The following is a 23,828-nucleotide window of genomic DNA, read 5'->3' on the forward strand; positions in this document are numbered from 1 at the left end:
AGTAATGTGACAGTTTCACTGGATAGATTGCTTCAGACCACAATTAATGTACCTGTATTGCAGTCATGTGACCCATCCATTGGAACAGGAAACAATGCAATGATGTATTGCAATTTGGGAAAAGAACAACATTTAAAGCTTATCAAAAGTCCAAAACAAGTCAGCAGATGGTCTCCCGAAACATGTTTATGTGTGCTAAAAGAGTACATAATACATATATCAGAAAAAAAGAGAAGCCACACATCACAGGCAGAACCTGACAGTATTTAGCAACTAACACCCTGGAATTTATTGCAAAAAGAATACAAGTCAAAAATAACAATTAAAAAAAACAATCCATCTACCTGTGGTAAGAATGTCATTAATGACAGTCAAGACAGATGACCAGTAACTTCTGACAAACATGAGTCTCTCTCAGTGACTGTGCTTTCCCCAGAAGCTTCTGTCTGGGGAGAGCGTCTCAGCGAGCCTCAGCTGAGGGTGGACTCCCTCCCCTGCTGGAGGTGTGACACGGAAGCGGCTGTTCTCCATGTGACAGACGCAGCTCGGCAGCTCATTATCAGATTATAATTCGGGACGGACAGGGAAAGAGACGCTTGGGACACAACATTCCATAACAGCAGCAGTCAGGGATGCCAGCAAGAAAATCATGGATACAGCCATGCAATATTCATTCGGAAGATTATTTTTTCATTTATTTGAACAAAAAGGAAACAAAAATGACAGTAATAAGCTACGCTTTACGAAAACAGCCTTTGAATTTCTCCCATTGGTGCTTGACCTTGCTTAGAAATGATATTCTGATCCAAATTTGACATATTCTGCCTCAGGGCTGTCAGCCTGTCGCAAGTCTAGGCAGCTGTTTGCGTTACTATGTATGAAAATAAAAGTACAACAAGGCATTCAGCACAACAGTTAACTCTCAATAGTACATTTGTGGCGAGTACAGAGAAGACTCCTCACAGGTGCATGATCTCTGAGTCACATGACGTCTTATGGCTGAGACCGGGAGGGCAGATCAGACTATAGTCTGCCGGCTGAAGAGGTCCAGGGTGACGGCGCTCAAGAAGGCTGGGATGCTGTTCTGGTGAAAGAGGTGCAGCTCCACCAGCTCGCGAAGCGTGCGGGAGAAATCCGTCTCCAGGAGCTGCATGCTCCCGCCGGCTGGACCGCTGGCCTGCAGACACACACAGAGAGCCCAGTGTTAGCATCCCCCCCGCTGCAGGAGTACTTCCCTCTCAGCCAGCCGCTGTCCCCGGAGGCAGATGGATGAGCAACAGGATGGAGCTCTGCAGGGCATGCCGTATGTACAAGGTGCGGTACAACACTTCCATTAAGTAGAACGAGGGTGCTGATGCACTTGCACCTCTGTGAACATGCTGGCTTTCCCTCAAACACCAGCAGCACATCAAAAGCATTCTTCACCCACCAAGCACCCAAAGGGACGCACTGTTTTCTTGTTTTTAAGAAGCATTTTCCCTGGGTCCCAGAAGAGCGAGGATGCATCAGTGTCATTCTTTGCCAAATTCAATTTTACCTGGGCATTCTCAGGTGGAATACTTTTAATCAACCCATGGAGCAATTAGAGCAAAAATGGAAGGACTTCAATCCATGCTACCAGCTAATAAGAAAATAACATACACAGCTAGCAGCAATTTGACACAATATTCAAAATAAACATCCATCTTGCAAGCAACAGCACTGTATACAATTTAGCCAAATAGCAACTTAATGCTACTGTCTAACTGGACTTGTCGCAAATAAACATATTCATCTGCCTGGTTTCTAACGAACAAATGAACTGAATCACAATACACCTGAGCTGAAATGTCCAAACATCAATGACATACACAACCCCTTAAGAAGGATTAAGGTGTTTCTTCCCCAAAGGATTAATTTTTTTTTCCCTCTCAGCATGCGAAATCGTGACCTTTATTCATGGCTTAAATGTGAAAAATCCCATATGGTGGTGCGACGAGGGAATGTGAAGCACATCACGAACAAATCTTTTCTGTGTTACTATACAAAAAAACCATTTCACTTAAAGGGAAACAACTCCAAAACAAATCGATTTTGTTTTATGGTAACGCAATTCAACTTTACCCAATTAGCTACATTAATTTGTAGCAATGATGCCTTTAGGTATTAAGTTCCTGCATGTGCTCATGACCTCATGACTGACTTTCTGTGATACTTTCATATAATACAAGCCTAGACAGTCCCTTCCCTTTCTGACGTCATCGAGAGCTCTTTTGTCCACATTTTCATTTCTTAACCCCAGTCAGCACTTGCGATTGGAGGATCTTTCTGGCATCTCACAGCTGAGAAGCACGTAATTATGTCGGATGCATAATGAAATGGGGAAAGCAGCAGCAGCACAGCCTACTGGAGTGAACTGATAAGGGGCACAAACCATTAGTGCTTTTAGAGCTTAAAATGCAAGACAGCAAGGCAGGAGCCTTTTAAACCTGCCCCACACACCGGCTCCACGCAGACTTTCATCTACTCTCAGTCCAGTTTCCAAGGAGGACTTCAGCACTGAAAGGGTGAAGATCACGTGGGTGATGGGGGGGGGGGGGGGGTTAGGTTTTGTGTTTGTGACAGATGTTCCATTTTTGTGCCTTTTAAGATGACTCCAGGAAACTGAGCAGCAGGTGACCCGTAATGGACCCCCGTCTGCTTGGCCGCACGCGCCGCCGCCTACCCTGACGGAAGCACATGCGGCATCGAGCTGACGCGGGCGTCCTACACTGTGGGCGGTGGAGAGGGAGGGGTGATCCGCCAGGTCTGTGTACTTTTGTTAGCCAGCAAGGGTTTCAGCCCGTGGGGGTTAGTTGCGTTTGAGTCATTGATCGCAATAAAACACTTTGATTAAAACTCCATCCCAGCGACAGTCCGATGTGCAGCCCTTCCCATTCACTGGTTCGCTTTTGGGAGCGTGGTGAAAGGTTCCACCAAGGTACTGTCACTCACAGAATGACGTCTGACATCGGACACCCATTTGGTGTGGAGTAATGCGGCTGCCTTTGCCAGCTCTCTGCACAGTAACAGCACTGACACTGACAAACAAAGCACATCACTATCTACAGTAAATACGCAGCTACGAACAGGGACCCCGGCACAAGCAGCAAAACAAGACACATTTACTAGGGCTTAAGTTTTACATTCAGTTCAGTATACAGACTGTCGCTGTTCACTGGCTTTTGACTTTTGTCCGTAATAGTTAATGACAGAATGCAATAACCATTTACACAGTATTTCACTGTGTATGTGAAGGTTACCCTGTCAGTGTTTAGCCTAGTTCTTCTCACTTCTGTATTACACAGCTCTTTAAAAGAAAATTTAGCGCTAGTATCAAATAACTACCATATTTATACCAAATTACAAATTAAGTACCAGTTTCTGCATACAAAATGTTGTTTAAGTTGTTAATTAAGCTGTACTTACTGATTAGGTCCTTGTGTTATTTGATGCTCATTGCTGTTGTCAAATACACTTATTTTAATTGGAGACACAATATAGTATATAAATATTTTGAAATAATTTGATTAATTTCAGAAGGTAAGGCATACTTATGTATAACATACATTATGTACTATAAACAGGATAAAGCAGAGTAAGTCTATAACTGTGGGAATCCTCAGTTACAGACACTAATGAGGCAGTATCTCTCTACCTTCATCAGCTTCAGCTTCATCAGAATTCCAGTGTCCCACTGTACGTACCCTACGGCCGCAGGACAGAACTGTGCCATCAGAGGGGTGCAATTCCAGCCCTGGGTATAAGGGACTGCACTTTTTACACAAGGCTAATGTATCAGTGTTTTTGTGGGAGATAGACTGTAGCATGACTTCGGTCCTGCCTTCACTATTACTCGTTGATCTTGGGAGGAAGGTCCTGTGTACCTGGTTGATCCTGGAGTCATTCCAATGTGGCAGATTTATAAATTGGATTGGTCATAAGGACTAGTATGCCATGCAGCTAGCTACAGGGTGGATATGCCCCCCCCCACCCCCCTCCCCTCCCCGGAATGTATTACGGAACATTACCTAGCACAAAAGCACTGAGTGTATTTATGGAATAAATAAATAATTTTTACAAATAAAAACGCTGAACTGAACTATTCGAAGCACACAGTTTGAACTGCATGAAAACACAGCTTATTTGGTTATAACATCAGCCTCACCATAACAGGCTGCTTGGCAAAACTACAAAACAAACATGCATGTGAGAAGTCTTATGATCCCGCACAGTCAAATGGAAATCGTTTACCTCCCCCCCCCCAACATCATCTCCCTCTTCTTCACCACAGGACTCCCGTCCCTTCTGAAGCAGAAAAGCAGAGGTTGAAGCTTCCCTTGCAACTTCAATAGATCTGAGAGCTGGGAGCATTAATCAGACATGTACAGTGCGTGACTGTCTCAGGCAAAGAAGGAGAGAAGGGTCCCAAAGTTTTATTTCTCTATAATCACTTGATGAGCAACCTTTAAGAGCGGCTATGCAGATTAACTGAATAAATTTCACGAAATAAACATAGCATGAGAGAGAAAAAACGTATAAGTAATGTACAGATGGCAGCCTAGAAGGTGCCACCTGACATGGGATTGTCTGCAAAAGAGAAGTCAAACAAATGATCAGGTATTACATGATGTATGACACGCGGTGCGATGGTTACTTTTGAATTTACGCACATAGGAAATAATTCCAATCACCGCTCCCTAAAATGTCCAGTGTCCCCTAAGGTCAGTGATGGCCCTGGGGATTTTCGGTAGAGTGCCTGAGGCTTTCCAATAATCCCTGAAACACCTGTAATCTCAGGGCACTGCTCGGTACACTTTGCTAAGTATTTATACTGGACCTGTGATGTCTAAAGAGTGATTCTTAGAATATTCCTCTTGGAGATCGATTAAAGAATTAGACAGGTGACTATTATGACTGTACTATAATTGATACATTGAATCCAGGTTCCGAGTTCTCTGAATTCAGACTGGAAATAATCATCTGTTTACTATTAGTGATAACCACAGCTTTGAATCAAAGTCATCACTTAATACTTTGATAATAAGAGGAAAGTAAATTTAAAAACAGACTAATACACACCAGCAGATTTATTGTGTTTTTTTTTATGTATCCAAAAGGTTACATTTGATTTCAGTTTCCTTTCCTGATATGTACACACCTTTGCAATTAGAAAAAGGTCAACAGATTCTTTCTAAAGCATTTATTCAAAATATGACCTTATCAGTGTCAGAAAGCAGATCGGAGACGAAAAAAAAAACCTACTAGGAAAATTCAACCTTTACAACACATAACAAGTTTATTGTCGGCAAAATGCTCTCTGCCTAGTCAACACAAAACAGTAATTAATCGACTGCATTAAACGTGACACCGACAGCTGCTGCCGAGTCGTGGGAGTTTCTCAGTCATCGTGGGTGAGGCTGCACTCACAGCACTCCAGTGTCGGCCCCTGGTCCTTTCACAGGTGAGATCTTACATGAAGGGAAAGGCTTGAGGGACCGGCTCTCTATTTTTCCAGGACAGAGACAATGCCCAGCTCAACACCTCTACACCAGCTGCTATTCCACACAGAGTAATACACAGGAAACTGTCAATAATGACTAATGGAGTTCCGCAGTCTAGACCCCACATTACCCAGTCTCAGAAGAGTTCGATACATCTGAGGCACCCGTGTTTACCGATACAAGGGTACAACGCCATTTGCTGAAAAGCCTGCATCCACCACCTGCTCTATTTACACACTTCATCTGGTCAACTGACATCAAAAAAAGCAGCGGTTAATATTAGCTGTAACCAGAGCAACTTACAGCTGTTGATGGAGAATTAATAAGCTACATAGAAGCCAACACAAAAAGGCAGGTGTTTTGTTCAAAGTAACGACTTCCTGTCACACTCTCAGCTCCGCCCATACACGATCAATCTGCGGCTCGGAATGATCAATATGCATGACAGATTCATACCCAGCTGCACGAGTGAAGACGAAGCCCGGCCGGAGGAGGACGGCAAGTCTATTTAATGACCTGCTGGTGTGACCCCACGACAGTGAGGGGGGAAAGGACGTCAGCTGATTAGACGTCGAACTGAGGCACGCTTAAGAGTCCCGCTCGTTAGGCCAGGCGATGGAGAGAATGCGGCAGCTTGTGAGGGCCACTAAGCGACACGTCGGTCCGGACGCCATGCGGTAAAGTGGAGCCTAAAGATGGTAGCTTGTTAAGATGCATGAGGAGAAGTGGATTAAAGAGCACACAGGCAACAGAGAAAGGGAAAATAGTAGATGCTGCTCAAGAGTGTTTCAGTACCCCTCCCCCAAAGAAAGCGGCCTCTTATTTAGCCATTTTCCTTAGCCAATCACAGATCGTTGTGATTACAGCTATGCATCCCCAGCCCACTTCGTATAGATAAGAAGCTTCACTCTATTGACTATTTCCTCTTTCCCAGCTTTATGATTGGACCTGCCACTCGAGGACATGTGCTTTGAATGCAGACAATGTTTTTGCATTTAAGCGCCACAAAGCAAAACATGAAGTGGACAAATTATCTCCGGCTTCGTATGTTTATATATGTGCCCTGATGCACATGAAACAAGCATATTCCGAATCAATTTAACAGATGGGGGAATATCCATCAGTACTCATTATTTAAGAAAGATTTTGGATATTGTGCAAAGCACCAGAATGATCAAAGCAAATAAAGGGCCCAAGGATTTTATCCTTGAATTAATCCCTAAATTCCTAAAAATGAACGGGCATACACAGAGCTATCTGTAAAACCATTATCTCAGTTATATGTGTGACTGAATAAAGGAAAACAATAGTTCACCAATGAAAGACTGCTTTAAGCCACGCTGGGAAGGGAAATGGGAGAATTTAATTCATGAAAATCAAATCAACAGGGAATACAGACTGTATGTCGAGTGTGTTAAATATTCAGCTTTGTCCGCCTGCCGTTTGTAGAATTCCGTTAAAATGGAAACCTCACAGTGCAACACTGGTATGGAAGAGATTATGCTTCAGCTTTTCCAGTTAATTCAGCACTGGGACAGAAGATGGTTATTTGGTGAACTTATATCAACCTAGAAGGGTAAATGTAATGGCTTTGTCAATTACTATGGTGTAAATGTGAGATTTTTGCTTAGCAGTAGTGAAACTGATAATGCAAGAAAATAATATTGTATGGTTAGGTCAAAGATGTAAGGCCCCCAGTTGGCTACAACTGCAGTTATGTTACTATGATCCCAATGGTCCAAAGGGTAGAATGACCAACATTTCAGCACAAATAAATTAAATTGCTAAAATTATGCACTTCTAAAATAAATGCTCTATAAAATAACACATTACAATTTTCATGTAAAGATTCTTATTAGTAACGTATTATAATACACACACAGACAGATTGGTAATTACATCTTTGTGGGTACACTCCATTCAACTCTATGGGGAAAACTCTAATCCCAACACGAAGACCTTAACCTCTACCCAGCCATAAGCATAAGCAATCAAACAAAATACGAGACTTCTTGAATTTTTTATTTTTTGATTGCATTCACAGATCTTTGTGGGGACCTGAAAAAATGGTCCCCACAATGTCAAAATAAAGTCCCTCACTGGCATTTGGTCCCCACAATGTAATATAACCCTAACAAACACACACACAGACACACACACACCAGGATGTTAAAAATCAAAAACAAGCAGTTTTTCCAGTAATGGCAAATGAATGGAGAGAGCATCAAAGCTGACCAAGAATCAATGGATTCTTTCACATGAAAAGTTTCTATTGACGACCGCAAATAAGCGGTTTTCAGTCATCCTGAGACAGAAGATATTAAACAGAAAAAGCCTCCAGAAATGACAATGCACTTCGACAAGTACAATCTGCATCTAGCACATCTACCTTCACCTCCTACCTGATCATCAATCTCTCACATCCACGACACAGCAGTTACGCTGAGAGCACAGGAAAGTGATTGACTAGCCTGTCACTGAGGTGTTTGTTTTTTTCTGAATGAACGACAGAATACTGCAAAGTGCTAATCAACCTCGCTTAACTAACAACTGGTAGTTGCAAACCTATAATTTGATTCAGGTATTTCAAGCATGTGTTTACTCAAGCAAGCTTTATATAATTTTACAAAACATCCAAAAAACGATGTTTTTTTTGTTTATCTCCCCCCCCCCCCTGAAAATTACTAAAAACTATTTGAACAGGACACTGTTCACTGAATTTCCAACAATGTGAAAATCTCAAAAACTTGGTGTCCCTTGGTGTGTGAAAAAGTTTAAAGAAATACGACTCATATGTATCAAAGATTGCCTAGAAAAGGAAACCATAGAGGTTTCAGCAGGGCTGAAAAGACTGTATGGAATTATTATAGACTACTTTAACAGTACATAATATACTGTACTACCAAACTGTATGTGATGTTCAGTGACAGTAAAGAAAAACAAAATCAAATGATTGCACATCAAATGAGTAACAGCACTTTTCATGACGAACATCCACTGAAAACAATTTTTAAAGAATAAAAGAATAATGATGAAGTTAGTAACGTCTGTTACATTATAAAAGGGACACGGCATACTATGAAGAAAACTGTTTGGTTATATTATTAAAGACCTTTCAGTCTAGCAGTTGCCATTTACTTAAAATATTTGCTATACGTTTTGTTGAAATGTAATACAAGTATTCAGCTTAATTATGATGAAAAAATTGCAATACTCAAATTCAGTATTTAAAGAGACAGATTTTGCACAAAGAAACAAATTACATTACAAATACAATCACAATCTGTTACATGTCTGAGGCACCATTTAAAATTTTCATTAACGTTCGTCATTTTTTCGGATCACACTTTGATTTTAATACACCAAAAACGATTCAAAGACCCTGGAAACCGTGTTATGGTCAGTTAATAAAATAACGTCCACTGAGAGCCATCTTTCAAGTCCCTCTTTCTCCAGCAAGACACACAGACATTGCTTTCTCTGACCGGAGGCTAACTTGCTAGTACAGCACCACGCAAACAAGTTCTGCAAATCAAGTAACTCTCTACCGAGGTTTCTTTTAATGTGCCTTTGCCCTTATGGGACTGGAATGACTGTGTGCATCTGATACTTCAGCATGTATATCTCATTTCACAATGAACAGTGCTCAGTTGTATGAGACGGAATGCATGATACATGATAATAACCAGGATCCATTTATAGCCATTACAACTTTCTGCGGTTGTAAACATCAAATTGAAAATACAGTCAAGCTGTTTTTGTGTATATCCAAAAAAAGAACTGAAAAAAAGAAAATTAGTTCCAAGATCTCACGTCCTACAAAAATTCTCAGCAGCCAGCTGTTCAGTATGACACATTTCTTTTCTCTTGAGTGCAGGAAATAAGGAAAATAAAACTTGTAACACTGTATATATACACATCTATCCACTGCCCAGAAAGACGGAAAATGAGAGACAGAAGATCCATGATGTTCAGGCGAAACATTCATTTTCTGCCTTCATGCTGACTCACTGGACTGGAAGGATGTTGGGCACTGGAGATCAAACACTTGTCATTTTGGCCCATTCATTGCTCTAAAGGACGTTCAAGGCCCTCCAGGGAAGACCTCTGTCTGAGAGACTGAATTCCCTAGCTGAATGGTAGGGAGGAACTTCCCTTCACAGTACAGCTGATTTCATGTTAGCTCGAGATGGGAATCTGTGAAGAATTCAAGCTGAGTGTTGTAAGAGCAGCCCTGCACGAGAAGAGAAGAGCAGCGGAGGCGTGGTCAGCGTCAGTCACCACACTGGTTTCCATGTGATCTCATTATGCGTCACTCGGAATATCCAGTCCAGCCACAATTTCTCTCCAAGGTCTATATCTGCAGGCTGTGATGCAGCCTTATTCTGCAGTTTCTTTGAAAATAAAACACTAATGTTGTTTTCCCACACAAAGAGACACATTCATGGACACACAAACACTATAAGCTATTTGAATTATTCTGCATAAAATATCCACTTTTGGAGGGAAAATTGGATGTGATATTCATCATATGGTTGGGCTTGGATATAATGTTAACTCAAAAAACAAAATAAACTTTACAGTGAAGGATATGCTGACTTATCATATAGAGTAAAAGCTGTGACTATGGATGTGGAGACTACAGGAGACTAAAGAGTTTAACATGAATGTGATATTACTGCCTATTACAATTTCGGGGACCCTATATCAGCTCAATACAGAGTGTGAAAGCAGCATGTCAAAATACATCATTCTCAGCTGCTACAGAAACAGCCAGTGCCCATTGATTCAGCAACACATGAGCTCAGCTACAGAATCAAGGTAGAGCAAAATCATATTCTATATATAGATATAAAAATCCATGCACAGTTCATCTCGGGCATATTCTACCTAGGAAGATACTGCTTCATGGTAAATTTTGAGTAACGTGTAGCAAGTGTGTGGATAGTTCTGTGCAAATGTGCTGCAAATTAAATCCATTTCATAGGAAAAAATCTGAATAATCCAAACCTGCAGGTCATTCATGAGCGGTGTTATACAAGGAATGGACTGCATTTATGATTTTAAACTATCCTTATATTCCCTTTACTGGGGTAGGGTTCATTTTCTCAATCAGCTACAGTTGAAGGACATGTTATTATGCAATATGGTAGACACTTCGTACGAAAGCTTGCTTTCATTTAGAGATGGGACAATCCACATTTTTTCAGTTGCAATCCAATTCCGATACCAATCCGTCAAATACCGATCTGGATATCATCATCTCTACTTCCATTTGTGACATTTAATATTAATTTTATACGTAAAATAGGATATGTTCATGCAGCAAGATTACAAGAAAATGCACAATCCTTTCAATTGTTAATCTTGTTACATAGCAACCTCGCCAGCTGCACTTCCCAGAAACTGGGACCCAACTCTGTTCATCCATATAAGTGTTTTGACAAAACGAGAAAAATACTGATTCCTCATCTCTCAAGATGAGCCCATGGCACTTTTTTTTGCGGAAATACTAAACCCATGAAGTCACATGCAAACCTGGATAAGGTGCAGCAACCTCATCATAGCTTGATGTTGGACAGGTACAGCTCAGCATGGGCCCAGCTCTCTGACCAATCACATCACAGTGTCTCCCTGGTGCATCATTGCAGGCTGCTCTTTCAGTCACGCTGATTGATAGGCCTTTGTTCTATCCTCTTAGGCAAGCTATATGTGTTTTGTTATTGCTCTTTATATACAAGTTACGTATTAAAGATTCTAATTAAATTTGAATGATGCCTTTCCCAGCATGGATACCCAAAAGTGCTCAAAGAATCAAACGACAGCATCGCCTTCTGCCACAATTCAGTTTATAGGCAGCAACAACAGAAATGACTGACAAGAAAACCAGAAGACCACAGAGGAGAGTTTTATATAGCAGGGGAAAAATAACTTTACATAGGAGGAAAAAAACTGGGGAGTCCAAGGTCACCTGGCTGTGTGACCCCCAGGTGACGGTATGAATAAACAAGAGATTGTGCGATGCGTTTGTGTGGGGCTAGCTTCACTAACGGCATCTGCAAGCCGTCAAGCCACAGCCGACGAGTAAAGGAAGACTACGAACAAAGTTGGGATCCATAGCACCAGACCCTAAAGTTCGCTTTCTTCCACTCAGCTAGCGGATGGATCGCAATGAAAAAGAGGACGGCTCACAGGCAGGGAACCGAACTCGAAAAATGATTGAATAATCAAAAAATCATATTAAGAGATTTCAATTTAAATGCAGATTCTGACATTTCGCTTTGGTCTAGAAAAATCAGAGATGCAGCAAAACAAAATTTAATCTTAATAATATAGTTCATGGAATAAGACATCCTGGGGAATTCATTCCAACTTTTCACTTTTATTTACGTTTAGGTGCCTTCAAAGACATAAAGGGAGAGAAAAGACAAAGTAGAGAAAACATTAATCAACCCAACATATTAAAAAAAAGGGGGGGGGGGGGGGGCGACAAAGTCTGCATTTTCCAAGCATGCGTGATTTGTAATGCATCACGACAGCAGGGAAAATGCTGGAAGAAAAATTGCTAGACTTCCTTTTTTACCTGCCACCAACTGGACATACCTAAGCTAACAACAAATGGGTGATTTTTCTGAATCAGGATGAGTAGGATTTCTGAGTTCACTGACAACTGGGACACTGAATTTCGAATTACAAATTATAAAATAAGCACTAAGTACAACAAATGACCAAGTTCCCTTCAACACATCCTGACTATTATTAATCACAGTTCTCCTGAATTCTAATTAACTGTTTTGGTTAACTGTCACAACAACAAACAATACATTTATTTTTAACAACTGCTGATCGGCTTAGGGTTGTGGGATTCTGTGTATCCAAGATACCATACCAATCCATCGCTCTCACTCTTAACTTAATACTCACCAATATGGCAAAATTACAGCCACGGGCATTTTTGGGTTATAGATGGAACTGGAATACCAATAAGATTCCAGCTTGGACATGGAGAGATGAAAAACCATGCAAGCCAGGCTGAACTCACTGAGCAACTGTGCCATGAACAGTTGGACAATAGCTGTAACTAGGGCTGGGCGATATGACTGAAAACTGTATCACGATATGAGTGTTTCATATCGGTCGATATCGATAATTATTGACATTTTTTATGACCCATTTAAAATAAAGACCAGGAGAAAAATATATTACATTTAAACATTTTTATTTTAAACATGTCAACAACCATGGAAAATAAAGTGTTTTTAAAATATGTGCAGTGTTTTGTAAACATAAATAAAACTGACGTAGACTGAGATACATCTGTAATATAAAAAAACAAACCTGATACAGTACAGTAACATTGTTTGAAATATAAAACCTGCAGAAATATGAAAAAGTAACTTCAAGTTATTCTTACTCTAATCATACTTGAAGTTGAACTATTCAAGTATATTTTCAGTCCAGGTTTTGTGCTAGGAAAGACACACATACAAACACTAACGAGGAAGACGCGATACGTAGGGAGCCGGAACCCGGAAGTGCGCCGTAAACACAGAGAGGAAAGAGAGAAGGGGAAACAAAGACACGGCAGACTCGAAACACGGGATACGCGAAAAACCGGACAACATGACACATACAAACCAGTACCGGATACAGACCTATAACTTAATATTCAGGAGACGGGGGGCGAGCGGCGTTAGGGAAGGGCGAGGCGACCGTCACAGTGATTCACAAAAAACCGGCAGAACTTCCATAAAGCAGTTGTTTTGCTGTGCTACGATCATTTATGACAGCTGCGTTTCCGGTGTTCCGGGCAATTCAGTTTCCCTATGTTTCCCCTGTCGCGCGCTGATTTGTACACGGTTTCGCTGTTGTTTTCATGTCTTTTTACGAAGCTCTTGAGGTAAACAAGCCACATATTTTAAAACATCACATGTTTTTTGTTTTTACTGATAATAAATGAAAGTATTTAATTCGCTGGATTGAGATATTTCTTGATGAAAACGGTATAGTATTGCTTATAAGACTATATTATGCGTGACGAACTACTGTATTCGCATGTAATAATGTACCTGAGTGATTTTCAGACATCCCACATACATATTTGTCTAAATATTAGGAGAAACATTATTTCCTGACATCCAGGATATTTGGTTCCCCCCTGTTAAAACAGGTATACAGCAACTCTGGGCCTCGGTACTAATAACAATACAGTATTCACATGTAATAATGTACTTGAGTGATTTTCAGACATTTCACATACCTCTTTGCTTTAATATTAGGGGAAACATTATTTCCCGATAGACAGGGGAAACATAGGGAAACCGAATTGCCCGGAACACCTGTACGGATCCAAACTAGCTTCGCCACCTTTGTTTTCTTCCGACGAAGAATAAAAAATATCGAACGTTTTATCGAACACATTTTTTATTGATATCGATCACGTGTCTATCGCGATACATATCGTAATCGTTTTATCGCCCAGCCCTAGCTGTAACTACAAAGCATTAGGGATGCACTAATACCGATATTAATATCTGTGCTCATGTCCTCATAGTCATCCTCATGAAAATGTGCTGATGCCTATTACCTAGCAAGATCATTAACAAGCTAAATAAAAGCAACAAAATATCTGAGGTCCGGAAATACTTCAAAGTTAACAGCAAAATCCAAAGCATAGCAGACTGCAAGCTGCACTCTACTGAACTATCAAGAGGAAGTACTGTACGAAATCAGGTTAAAACAACACTAGTAATCTAATTAAACATCTAGATGAAACATCGATAGAGTATGATGAAAATACGACCAGCAAAAACATTATGCGACAACCAAATGTGCAGCAAACACTAACACGGAGAGTTAAAATGTCAACTGATAAACCTCACGCAGTGAAAATAACAGCAGCTCTTACCCAGTATCAATCAGGCACAATGTCGTAATGCTGGTATGCGGAGAGCATAATACTTTCTGAAGTGTCACACGGTATACAAAGTTTGTGAACCACTGCTTTAGAGGTTTTAGAGTGACATGATTTTACATCATAATTAAGCTGCCAAACCATGGTTTTCCACAGAGATGATGATCAACACTGCTGTGATCAGCCCTCCCCCGTACCTCTGGGTAGCAGGTCTTGACGCTGGCTGTTGTATTGTCTGTATATCGTTTTATTCAGGCTGTCACATTTTTATTCATTTATTTTTTTGCCGGCAAAAAAATTAAGTGCCTTGCTTGGTGTCGTGGTGGTGGGGGCGGAGGGGATTTCAACATTTTCTTTTATCCCAATATTTCTTAAGTTAAAATATTGCATATTTTAGACATCGCACAGCCCTAATTGGTATCGGTATGACTGAGTAACAGAAAGCGAGCATCAGTTTTCATACTCAGTCTGAAAAAATAGTATTATGTATGCCTACTAAGTATTATCAAGTATTCTGAAGAACGTACTAATACTGACAGTTTAAATAATGATTCAGACATGATTTCCATCCATCCATCTATCTATCCTCTAACTCCTCCTCCTCGGGGTGACAAGAATGAAAGCAAACTGAAATTATTTTCTAGTTATTCCTGATTTATAGAAAAAAATAAAGCAAAGCCTCAAAGAAAACAAGTGAGCATTCAGAGCATTTGAAGCTGCAATGAATAATTACTTCGAAAGCACTAAATAAAACCTCTCTGTCCGCTAATGTTAATTTCTTCTTTACTGATATAAATCAAAATCCTCTCCACAAATAACATCGTCTTAAATATGCCACTGGGAAATGCCTGGTTCCTCACTAGAGTCAAAATGTGTCATGTGCAAAATTTATAATCCTGTGGAAGCAGACCTCCTGCTGCATTGTGAGGTGAAAAATAAAAAATAAGTCACAGGCAATATGCAAGCCTGCAACGTGTGATGCTGGTGAGAGCCGTGATGGGGAATCGCGGGGGACGGCATCCGTGTTCAATGTTTTTATATGAGCACAAGCCAAACTGGGCTACTAACTGCACTCCATTTTAAAAAATAAACAAACAAAATAAAATGGAAAAAAAAAACAAAAACATGGAAATTCCATGCAGGCTGCCTAAGGGGCACCTCCCTGCAGACGGGTCCTTCCATCTCTGCTTGCGGTGCCCTGCCTGTTGAGTTGACCATGGTCGCTGAGCCTAAGGATGCGATTCCTAAGAAATAAAAGCTGCGGGGAGCAAGGTCTTCACATCGATCACCGCTAAGACCGAGCCACGACATGACACTGCAATCCACTCCTTTAACACCTGAGACAAACACGCCATTATGGACCACCACCTGCTTTCAGAAAGAAACGCTAATGATGGATTCCTCCGCGAAAGTAAAACTATCCACTGGAAAGCATCCCTGAGAATCAAAAGACAATGGCACAGCTCCTTCCCCACCTCCTAAAAGCCTGTGGGGCTCTCGATTTATCCATAATTTGATAATAACGAGGATAATCGCCTGCTTCAAAACAGCACGAGGAAAAACAGAAGGCATTCAGCTTCACTACAGCTGAAAACATCCTTCGAGATGACAAGGGACCCGAGCATTGTGGCTCCAAACATCCATCTTTCAGAAAGGCCATTTGGCAACAACAATGCTTAAATCTCTCCTCTGAAAACCGCTGCATCTTGGCACCGGTTCTGTTAAAGTTCAGCTGAATTAATGCACATAATATAAATCTTGATAATGACTCATTACCCAGTCCTACAGTCTGATGTAACCTCGCAATTTAGGCCGTGGCATCGTTGCTGACATGCGACGTGGGCCTCCTTCCTGTTCTGACGCCCAGTTGGCCCATCGCATTCAGCTCTGTGTCACCCACGTTGGCAATCAGGGCGCAGAGCACATTTCTTAACGAGACCAGACAGACACCACGGACCGCTCGACCCGCTGGTGACTCACATCTTTTAGCCCCATTAATTTCTCTTTGGAAGTTCGTTTCTGTACAGCTGGCCTTGCTTGGTGTTCATGGTACCATTTCAAACAGTACACACTATAACATACTAGTCATTCTCCTATTAGTCAATTTAGGAAGAGTGTCAGAGACCTCAAATAAGTGCTTTTCAGTGGAAATGACACCCTTGTTTATTTCGTGTTTTATTAGGCGTGTATGTAAGCCTAAAAAATGCAACAAAACTTCTGCAGCTCGATTCAAACATTAATCTTTTCCTTGCGATTGCTTACAGTTGCTCTGCTAGACAGCTCATCTCTATAGCAACACGCAGACATGAGGGAGAAAAAAAAACAATTACACCTATAACAATGTCTAACATCAGGACAAAAAAAAGAACATGAGATCCTACTTATTTGTTCACCAAGATTTAGCAGCCTTTACAGTTTGCTGTCTTTACGCCCCAGTCAGCCATCTGTGGGCTTGTGGCCTGTCCTGGGGTCACAGGTTGCAGGGTTTACATTTTTAGAGACAGACCAGACACTAAGGGCGACGACAAAGCGCAGTGTTTATAGATGAATACGAGGGGTGTAAAAGCAGAGTGAGCAGATACCTTGGAGATGTGGCCTTTACCGCTTATACAGGCGGGGTGAGCATGATGGGCGGAGCTGTGTTTCCGCTGACGAGTCACGTGCGCTATAAAGCTGCCGGCCCACAGGGTCGGCTGCGAGGCGGCTAGCATCCGCCACTGCGGGCGTCTCTCTCACTCTGCTCCCGAAAGCAAGGCCGTAGAGCGCAGCAAAGCAGCCACGGTGCTGCCAGTCAGCTGGCTCCCCCATTAAGAAAACGTCTACATAACACATGACCTATTCAGTTACTACATGGCACACGATGTCACCTAACAGACGAATACTACGTCCGGCGATCTATGAAGGAACCCATAATTATACCCCTATTTAACACCACTAATTACCATAGTAATGCACAGAATCCTAATACTAAAAAAAAAAACTTCATTAATTACCGTTAGATTTCAGATATATCAAGACAAGACAGACAAGAAGAATAGACAGGACAAAACCAGATGATTCTAGTAAGTAAGACAAGAAGAAGTAAGTAATATTAATTAAAAACAAATCAAGCACCGCATTGCAGTATACAGTATCTTCTGGCTTCAGTATTAAACCTCCCTCTTGTCAGTGCCATTATTAGTATTTACACAGGTATTCACCATTACTCCCTCACGTAGGCTGCAGTCACGGAAACTTCCCATCAGCACACCAACGAAGAGGAGCTCGCTCTCAAGAAGTCGGCTCATTTCATCACGAGAGCTTCCCAAGGTTCCACAACATCGCTACCAAGGGCACCAACACTGTTACTTCACAGAGACATATTTATTTGCTTTTTGTTCTTATCGTTTCATCCGAAAGAAAGTGCACAAAAAGGTTTTTTTCTCTCCCAATATCAGACAGCTGCCGTATGCTCACCAAGAGGAGTATAAAAAGACATCAAAATCAAAGCCACGAGTACCCCGGCAGTTTGGCAGACAGATCGGTCAGCGTCATTTAATACATGGATAGTTATTTTACCATAGTTTTCTTCCTCCCAACTAATTTAAATACAATAAATGCTTCACTACAAAATCTAACTTCCAAATCTGTGTGCATTTAAGCTATATTTTGAGGAAAAAGACAATAATCTTTATTTACTTTGAGTGTACAAGCAGGTCAAACAGAATAACTGCTATGTAATGGTTAATGAAGGCATGAAGAAATAAACAGAAGGACAAAAAAATATTCCAAAACCTACTGTTAGGGTACATCTATTACCACAATATATTAATCTGAATGCTAGAATTGCTGTGAAGAACTTAAGAAAGCATCTATACGATCACTATTTCCTTTAGACAAAACATGCCTCTGCATTGTCTTGTTCATGACAGAGTACAGACTCTGTAAATGTTTAATCTAACAGAGGTAGCTTTTTGAGCACTAGGAACGTTTCCTCATTCTCATGATTACTTGTGCTGGATAAGGTGTACAACACTAAGGGGCTCCCCTGCACCCCAGCCACCATCACGCAGCTCACGCCAGCAGCGAGAAACGCTGCAATGGTCCAGGCTTACGCAGAACTGTCTGCTAGCCTATCAAAGGCAGGCTTCATAACAGCATGATACCACTGGCTTTTCACCTCTACTAATATGTCACGGATTGGTGGGAGCAAATCCAGTGGTTAGGTACTATTATTGCCTTCAGTTAGCTTTTAAAACAAGCGATAAATATACATTTGTGGAGCTGTCATTTTTCACTCGTTCTTTACATAGAGGAGTGGAGGCAAGTAATCATACTGAGAAATTCACAACCTTGTTGCTCAGTGAAAATCCAGACACTGGCAAAAACGAGCACTCAAGGTAATCCGGCCGCAAATCAAGCAGAGATAAATATTGCCTATTTACTTGTCAAATGCAATCTGCATGCCGTCTATGCAGTGGGTCTATGCTACTCTGTGGTTAGATATGAGGTTATTCTAATGTTTACAAAAGGGGGTCTTCTTTCTTTGCAATCGTCAATGGAGTGACCACATTATAACGGAAATCAAACAAAACACAAACACCACCTCAATACTGAAACCAGATCCGAACAGGCTGTGCGATTATAATAGAGGATAAGACTAAGCATGGCAACATTTTCCATTCTCTCCTGAAACAAATGCTTTAACCTTAGTTTGTCTGAAACACACACCCTGCAAACAAAACAATGTCTTTCCTGAAACGTTAGTTCAAAGAGATCCCATTGGACTTAACTTGTTTGATTTAGAAACACTGTAATCTTAAGGATTGCTAAAACTGTTCAATCTGTGATGATTTGTGATGAGTATGTGCAAGGCACACAGATCATAAATTTATAACATCATAAAACACAGATCTGACATGAACAATAAAATGACATCAAACAACCTCACCAACATTTGAAATATATGATAGACTGTTACTTAGATGGCGTTTGATGCCTCAATTATAATGAGGTCCTCAGCATGTAGGTTTTACATGACATGTCATCTTAGGGCACAAAAAGCCCCATGTTTGTAGCCGGTGGATTTATAAAAATGCAACAAAAGGGTTGAGATGCACTTAACTGAAAAGGGATCATAAAACCAGTTATATACATAATAAATACCTTCCTGCACCCAACCAGCTTCCCAACAGGCTTATAAGAATGGATTATGCTGCAGCCATCTGAGGAAATGATGATGTGCGGCTTGGAAACCCAACGATGGCGGTCTAACAGCGATCTCCAAAGGCGCTGCATCGCACAGTCATACTTTACCTGCTCTGGGTGCCAATGCAGCCTCGGTTATTGTTGTTCGGTTGATTCGAGTGCATTTCTGTAGCACTGTTTTCAGAAATGTTATTATGCCTGGATGCCTCATAAGGGTGCCATCCAGAGAGTATCCCCCGCACAGCAATTTTCCATATGCTCGTACTACTGTATGGGTGCTTTGGCCAAAGATGTGGGAGTGAATTATAATGGTTATAACTGAACACTGGAGGATTCAATTCGCTGAGAAGAGTCATTCATTAATCTAACTAAGGTCTTATGTTTCAACACCATTTGAGACCTGGAGCGCAACAGCCAAATCCAGTGAATAAATTTTATGTAAAAAGCAATGTTTGTCTGACAATAACTGCAATGGAATTTTGTGTGGGCGTAGATAAGATTGTTTTTTATGTGAGAATATACGATTTACTGTTTTAATACTGTAATCTACAGTAAATAAGCAGACATCCTCTTAATAGCCTAAAGGCAATTCTTTCGCGTTTCATGAAAAGTATAAAGTATAAAACTTTTCTTTTTTTCTTTTTTTTTTTAAGCCAGGGTCAAAGCAACAACTTCAGCATTTAATAAGCCTGGAGAAGTAATATTACTATTTTAATTAGAAACTGCATTTGATAAATATTTTGAAGGACTGATGTACAGATTACTTTAGTGTGTAACACTGGTATAGTTTGTAAATATATACAATCAGACTAGACACAAAGCCATAAATATCTCTATTTCATTGTGACTGGACCCTGATCTAGGACAGCCTATTAAACAGACCTGACAGGAACATACTGCCCTTACTGTATGAATTACACTTTGCTGTGGGAATCTGAAATGCCCGTAATTTCAAGGCATCCATAAATGACAGTTGTACTGTCATATGTTCAAAAGATGTTCAAATGTCCTGACTCATATTTAAAACACGCAGAGCCAGATCAAACACTGATTATATATATATATATATATATGTGTATATATATATATATATATATATATATATATATATATACTGTATATTATATATATATATATATATATATATACTGTATATTATATATATATATACTGTATATATAAAAGCACATTTTTCCTGATTTCTTGATATCTTAAAGTCCACAGCTCCTTAAGGCCTTTAGTGATGCACACTCACCACCAGAACTAAGGAAAACAAAACTAGCGAATTAAATGGACTAAACAATTTGTGATCCACATCTAAACACCTGTCTTTTTTAAAGAAATAGGGTCTGCTGGGAAACAAGAGACACCATAAATTTTGCAGTGTTACTTCCAAGAGGCTGGTGTGAAATTAAGCCAGTAAATCTCTACTTGCTCAGAGCAGTTCATTTCAACTAAATGACCACACCTTCTACAATATTAATTTTTATTGCAGGGAAGGCTGTCTTACTTGAAGTCTTTTTAATAAGGAGACCACGGTCCTTGTTATAAATGTTGACATATCGATGACCTATGGGTCAGAAAAAAAGAACAGCAAGATGGAAAAGATTTTCTAGCACTGAAATGGCTGAAAAGGGGGTAAAGCATTACAACCCACAAGCAAAGTTTATACTATGCCAGGTAATTGATGGATAAATAAAATAACCACAATATGTAGCATCCCTAAAGTACAAAGATGGCTCCTTTCGTATCTTCAGAATACTAAACAATGTCTTAACCTATAACATATCAACATTTAAAAAAAATGGCTGCATTGGTATTGAGATGCCTCAACCTTCTTTGTCAAACATGTTCTTTTGATAATCCTGTCTGTTACCTGAATTACTTAATGCCACTTCTTTAGGTTTACTTTCAAACCTCCCATTTCTGCACAAAGGAAGGAAAGTTTGTGCTTATGAAAAGAATGAAGTCAAACTCAACTGCCCCAAAGGAAGACAGGGATTGAGTATGGACACCTCAGAATTAACTTACTATATAAACATCACACGACTTCAGAAGGCAAAAAAGCAAATAGCTACCGATTTACCAAAACCGTAGTTTGGAAATCACATGGAAACTCAACTTAAGGAATATTTTACAGTTATTTCAGTGACAATGTTTTATAATCATTAAAATAGAAAGTATAAAAAATAAACTCATTTAGTATCTTCAGAGCATGTATCTAAACATTTCTTTACAGCTTTGCTTCATGCCAGTTACATAATTAAACCAGGACCTAATCTGCCCCATGCACTCTCCACGACAATGTATGGGCACGTAGCTTTGAGATACAGGCCAACACACTCTGAATCATTTGACAGTATGTCAATCTAAGGCATGACCAGATTGCTTTGAGTTGAGCACACAGAGGATTTCACGGGGATGAGTAACATGATCAGAAGTTAGTGCATAAATCCCTTTGTAAGACTTGGTAAGGAGGATGAAGAACGAAAATGGCCTTTATTTTGGGAAGAGAGGTGAAAATGGTGAGAAGGACTACTGAAAAAAGGCAGCCATGCTAGCATCAGCATAAGGGAAAATGAAATGGTCCAGGTCATGGAGAGCTTAACAGAGCATGGGTTAGGGCCTAAGAGCCCGGCCAATATTTCAGGGAAAAAAAACAGCACCCAGTCTGATACGATTTGTGCTTCTCAATAAGCCAGAAGTGCTGCCACAGGTCATCCCTGTCATACGCTAAGATGAGTTGACCATCGGCCTGTTCTCAACAAGTACATGTGTGGTGAGTCAAGTGAAGCCGAAAGGCCTCTGGCCTGGTTCCGTGAAGTGAAGGAAGCTGTCAGCGCAGTAATGGTGCAGGCGGAATTTCCAGGTGAGGGTAAGGTGCACTCAAAAACAAATAGAAGGTGAAGGTAATTATAGTTATCCAACAGCAAAGTCTTCCTATCCTGATGGGAGTGGAGGCTTCTGGGATGGCATGGTGACCATCCTTAATACACGAGTGTCCATTAAGGGCTCTGACAAACATGAAAACAAAGCAAACCTTGCTACTGGGGTCGCAGTTACCAGAAGGCAACCCAACAGAACACGCTTGCAGGAGATTCTGGAGTAGTGCCTAGTGTTTTCCACCACCAGCAAAACAGCAAATGACTGAATTTTCCATGGAACAGCAGTGTCACTGACCGTTGCAGAAAGTGATGCCAAACACATTGAAAGCTGTACAGTCATTTTGGCCCAAAGCCCTATTTACAAGCTTCACACTGGTGCTGCCTTTGTTCTCGGTCCTTAATGCATTTTTTCCCACAAACTCAGTACAAGACTATTTAATTGATTGTTAAGAGGGAAAATACTTAATAAACTGAATTGTTTAGAAGAATGGTTTTCTATACTAAAACATCATGCAAAAAGAATGAGTGAATCTGACATAAATGACTACGTTATTTGTAAGTTAATTCATTTTCTTTCATTTTTCATATATAAGACCTCTACCTTGGTGAGTATTTGTGAACACACACACACAGCCAGTCTGTGATGCCTTAGGAGCGTTTGGAAAAAGATCATAATTAGGAAAACAGGACGATAATCTGGATACAGATTCACATATATCAGGAGAAATCATTATATCTTTTAAACATAAAGTACAATTTTAAATACTATTTTACTTGTACTGTAATTTCTTTTATATACTTTTGGTGGTAGCTAGGGTTGCAAAGGAGTGGAACATTATCTGTACATTTCCTTGTAAATTTTAACAGGGGAATTTAGGGAATTATAATGCGATGCGAACTTGTGGTCATTTTGGAGAACACAATTTTGATTTTTACTTTTTTTTTTTTAATCTCTTACATGTGTGCATGTTTGAGTACATACCAGATGAGGTGAAAGGCCAAGCCGTGGCAAGTTCATATTTTTGTTATGTTTAAATAGAAAATTAAACTGTAAAAGTGGATACATAATATTCAGAATACTAGTCAGCTACCCCTCATGTAATCCATCAAACAGGCAAATGGATGAGCTAAAATAATTTAGCTAGCTAGCCAGTTAGCTACCAATCTTGCAAGCTAATTGATGTCACTGTAAATTAATGATGATGTGATGATGAAACTCGTGTCAACCTGGTGGAAGGGTATTTGCTCATTCGAGGCCCTAATACTGGTTACAGAAATACTACAAATCGTCCCAAAATCAGCTGCTTCTGAGTGCAACTG

General features: G+C 40.3%; 1 protein-coding gene across 3 annotated transcripts in view; it reads right to left on the minus strand.

The window, feature by feature from the left end:
• Positions 1–265: 265 nt before the first annotated feature.
• The window catches only part of mad1l1 (mitotic arrest deficient 1 like 1), a 136,884-nt gene continuing 113,321 nt past the window's right edge, over positions 266–23,828 (minus strand). For all 3 annotated transcript variants that reach the window (XM_023814933.2, XM_023814931.2, XM_023814932.2), the window contains exon 18: positions 266–1,177. In XM_023814933.2, the coding sequence (XP_023670701.1) occupies positions 1,019–1,177 (159 nt within the window). In that variant the 3' untranslated portion in view covers positions 266–1,018. The remainder of the gene's footprint in view (positions 1,178–23,828) is intronic.

This window comes from Paramormyrops kingsleyae, chromosome 5 (assembly GCF_048594095.1).
Source record: "Paramormyrops kingsleyae isolate MSU_618 chromosome 5, PKINGS_0.4, whole genome shotgun sequence".
Classification (NCBI taxonomy): domain Eukaryota; kingdom Metazoa; phylum Chordata; class Actinopteri; order Osteoglossiformes; family Mormyridae; genus Paramormyrops; species Paramormyrops kingsleyae.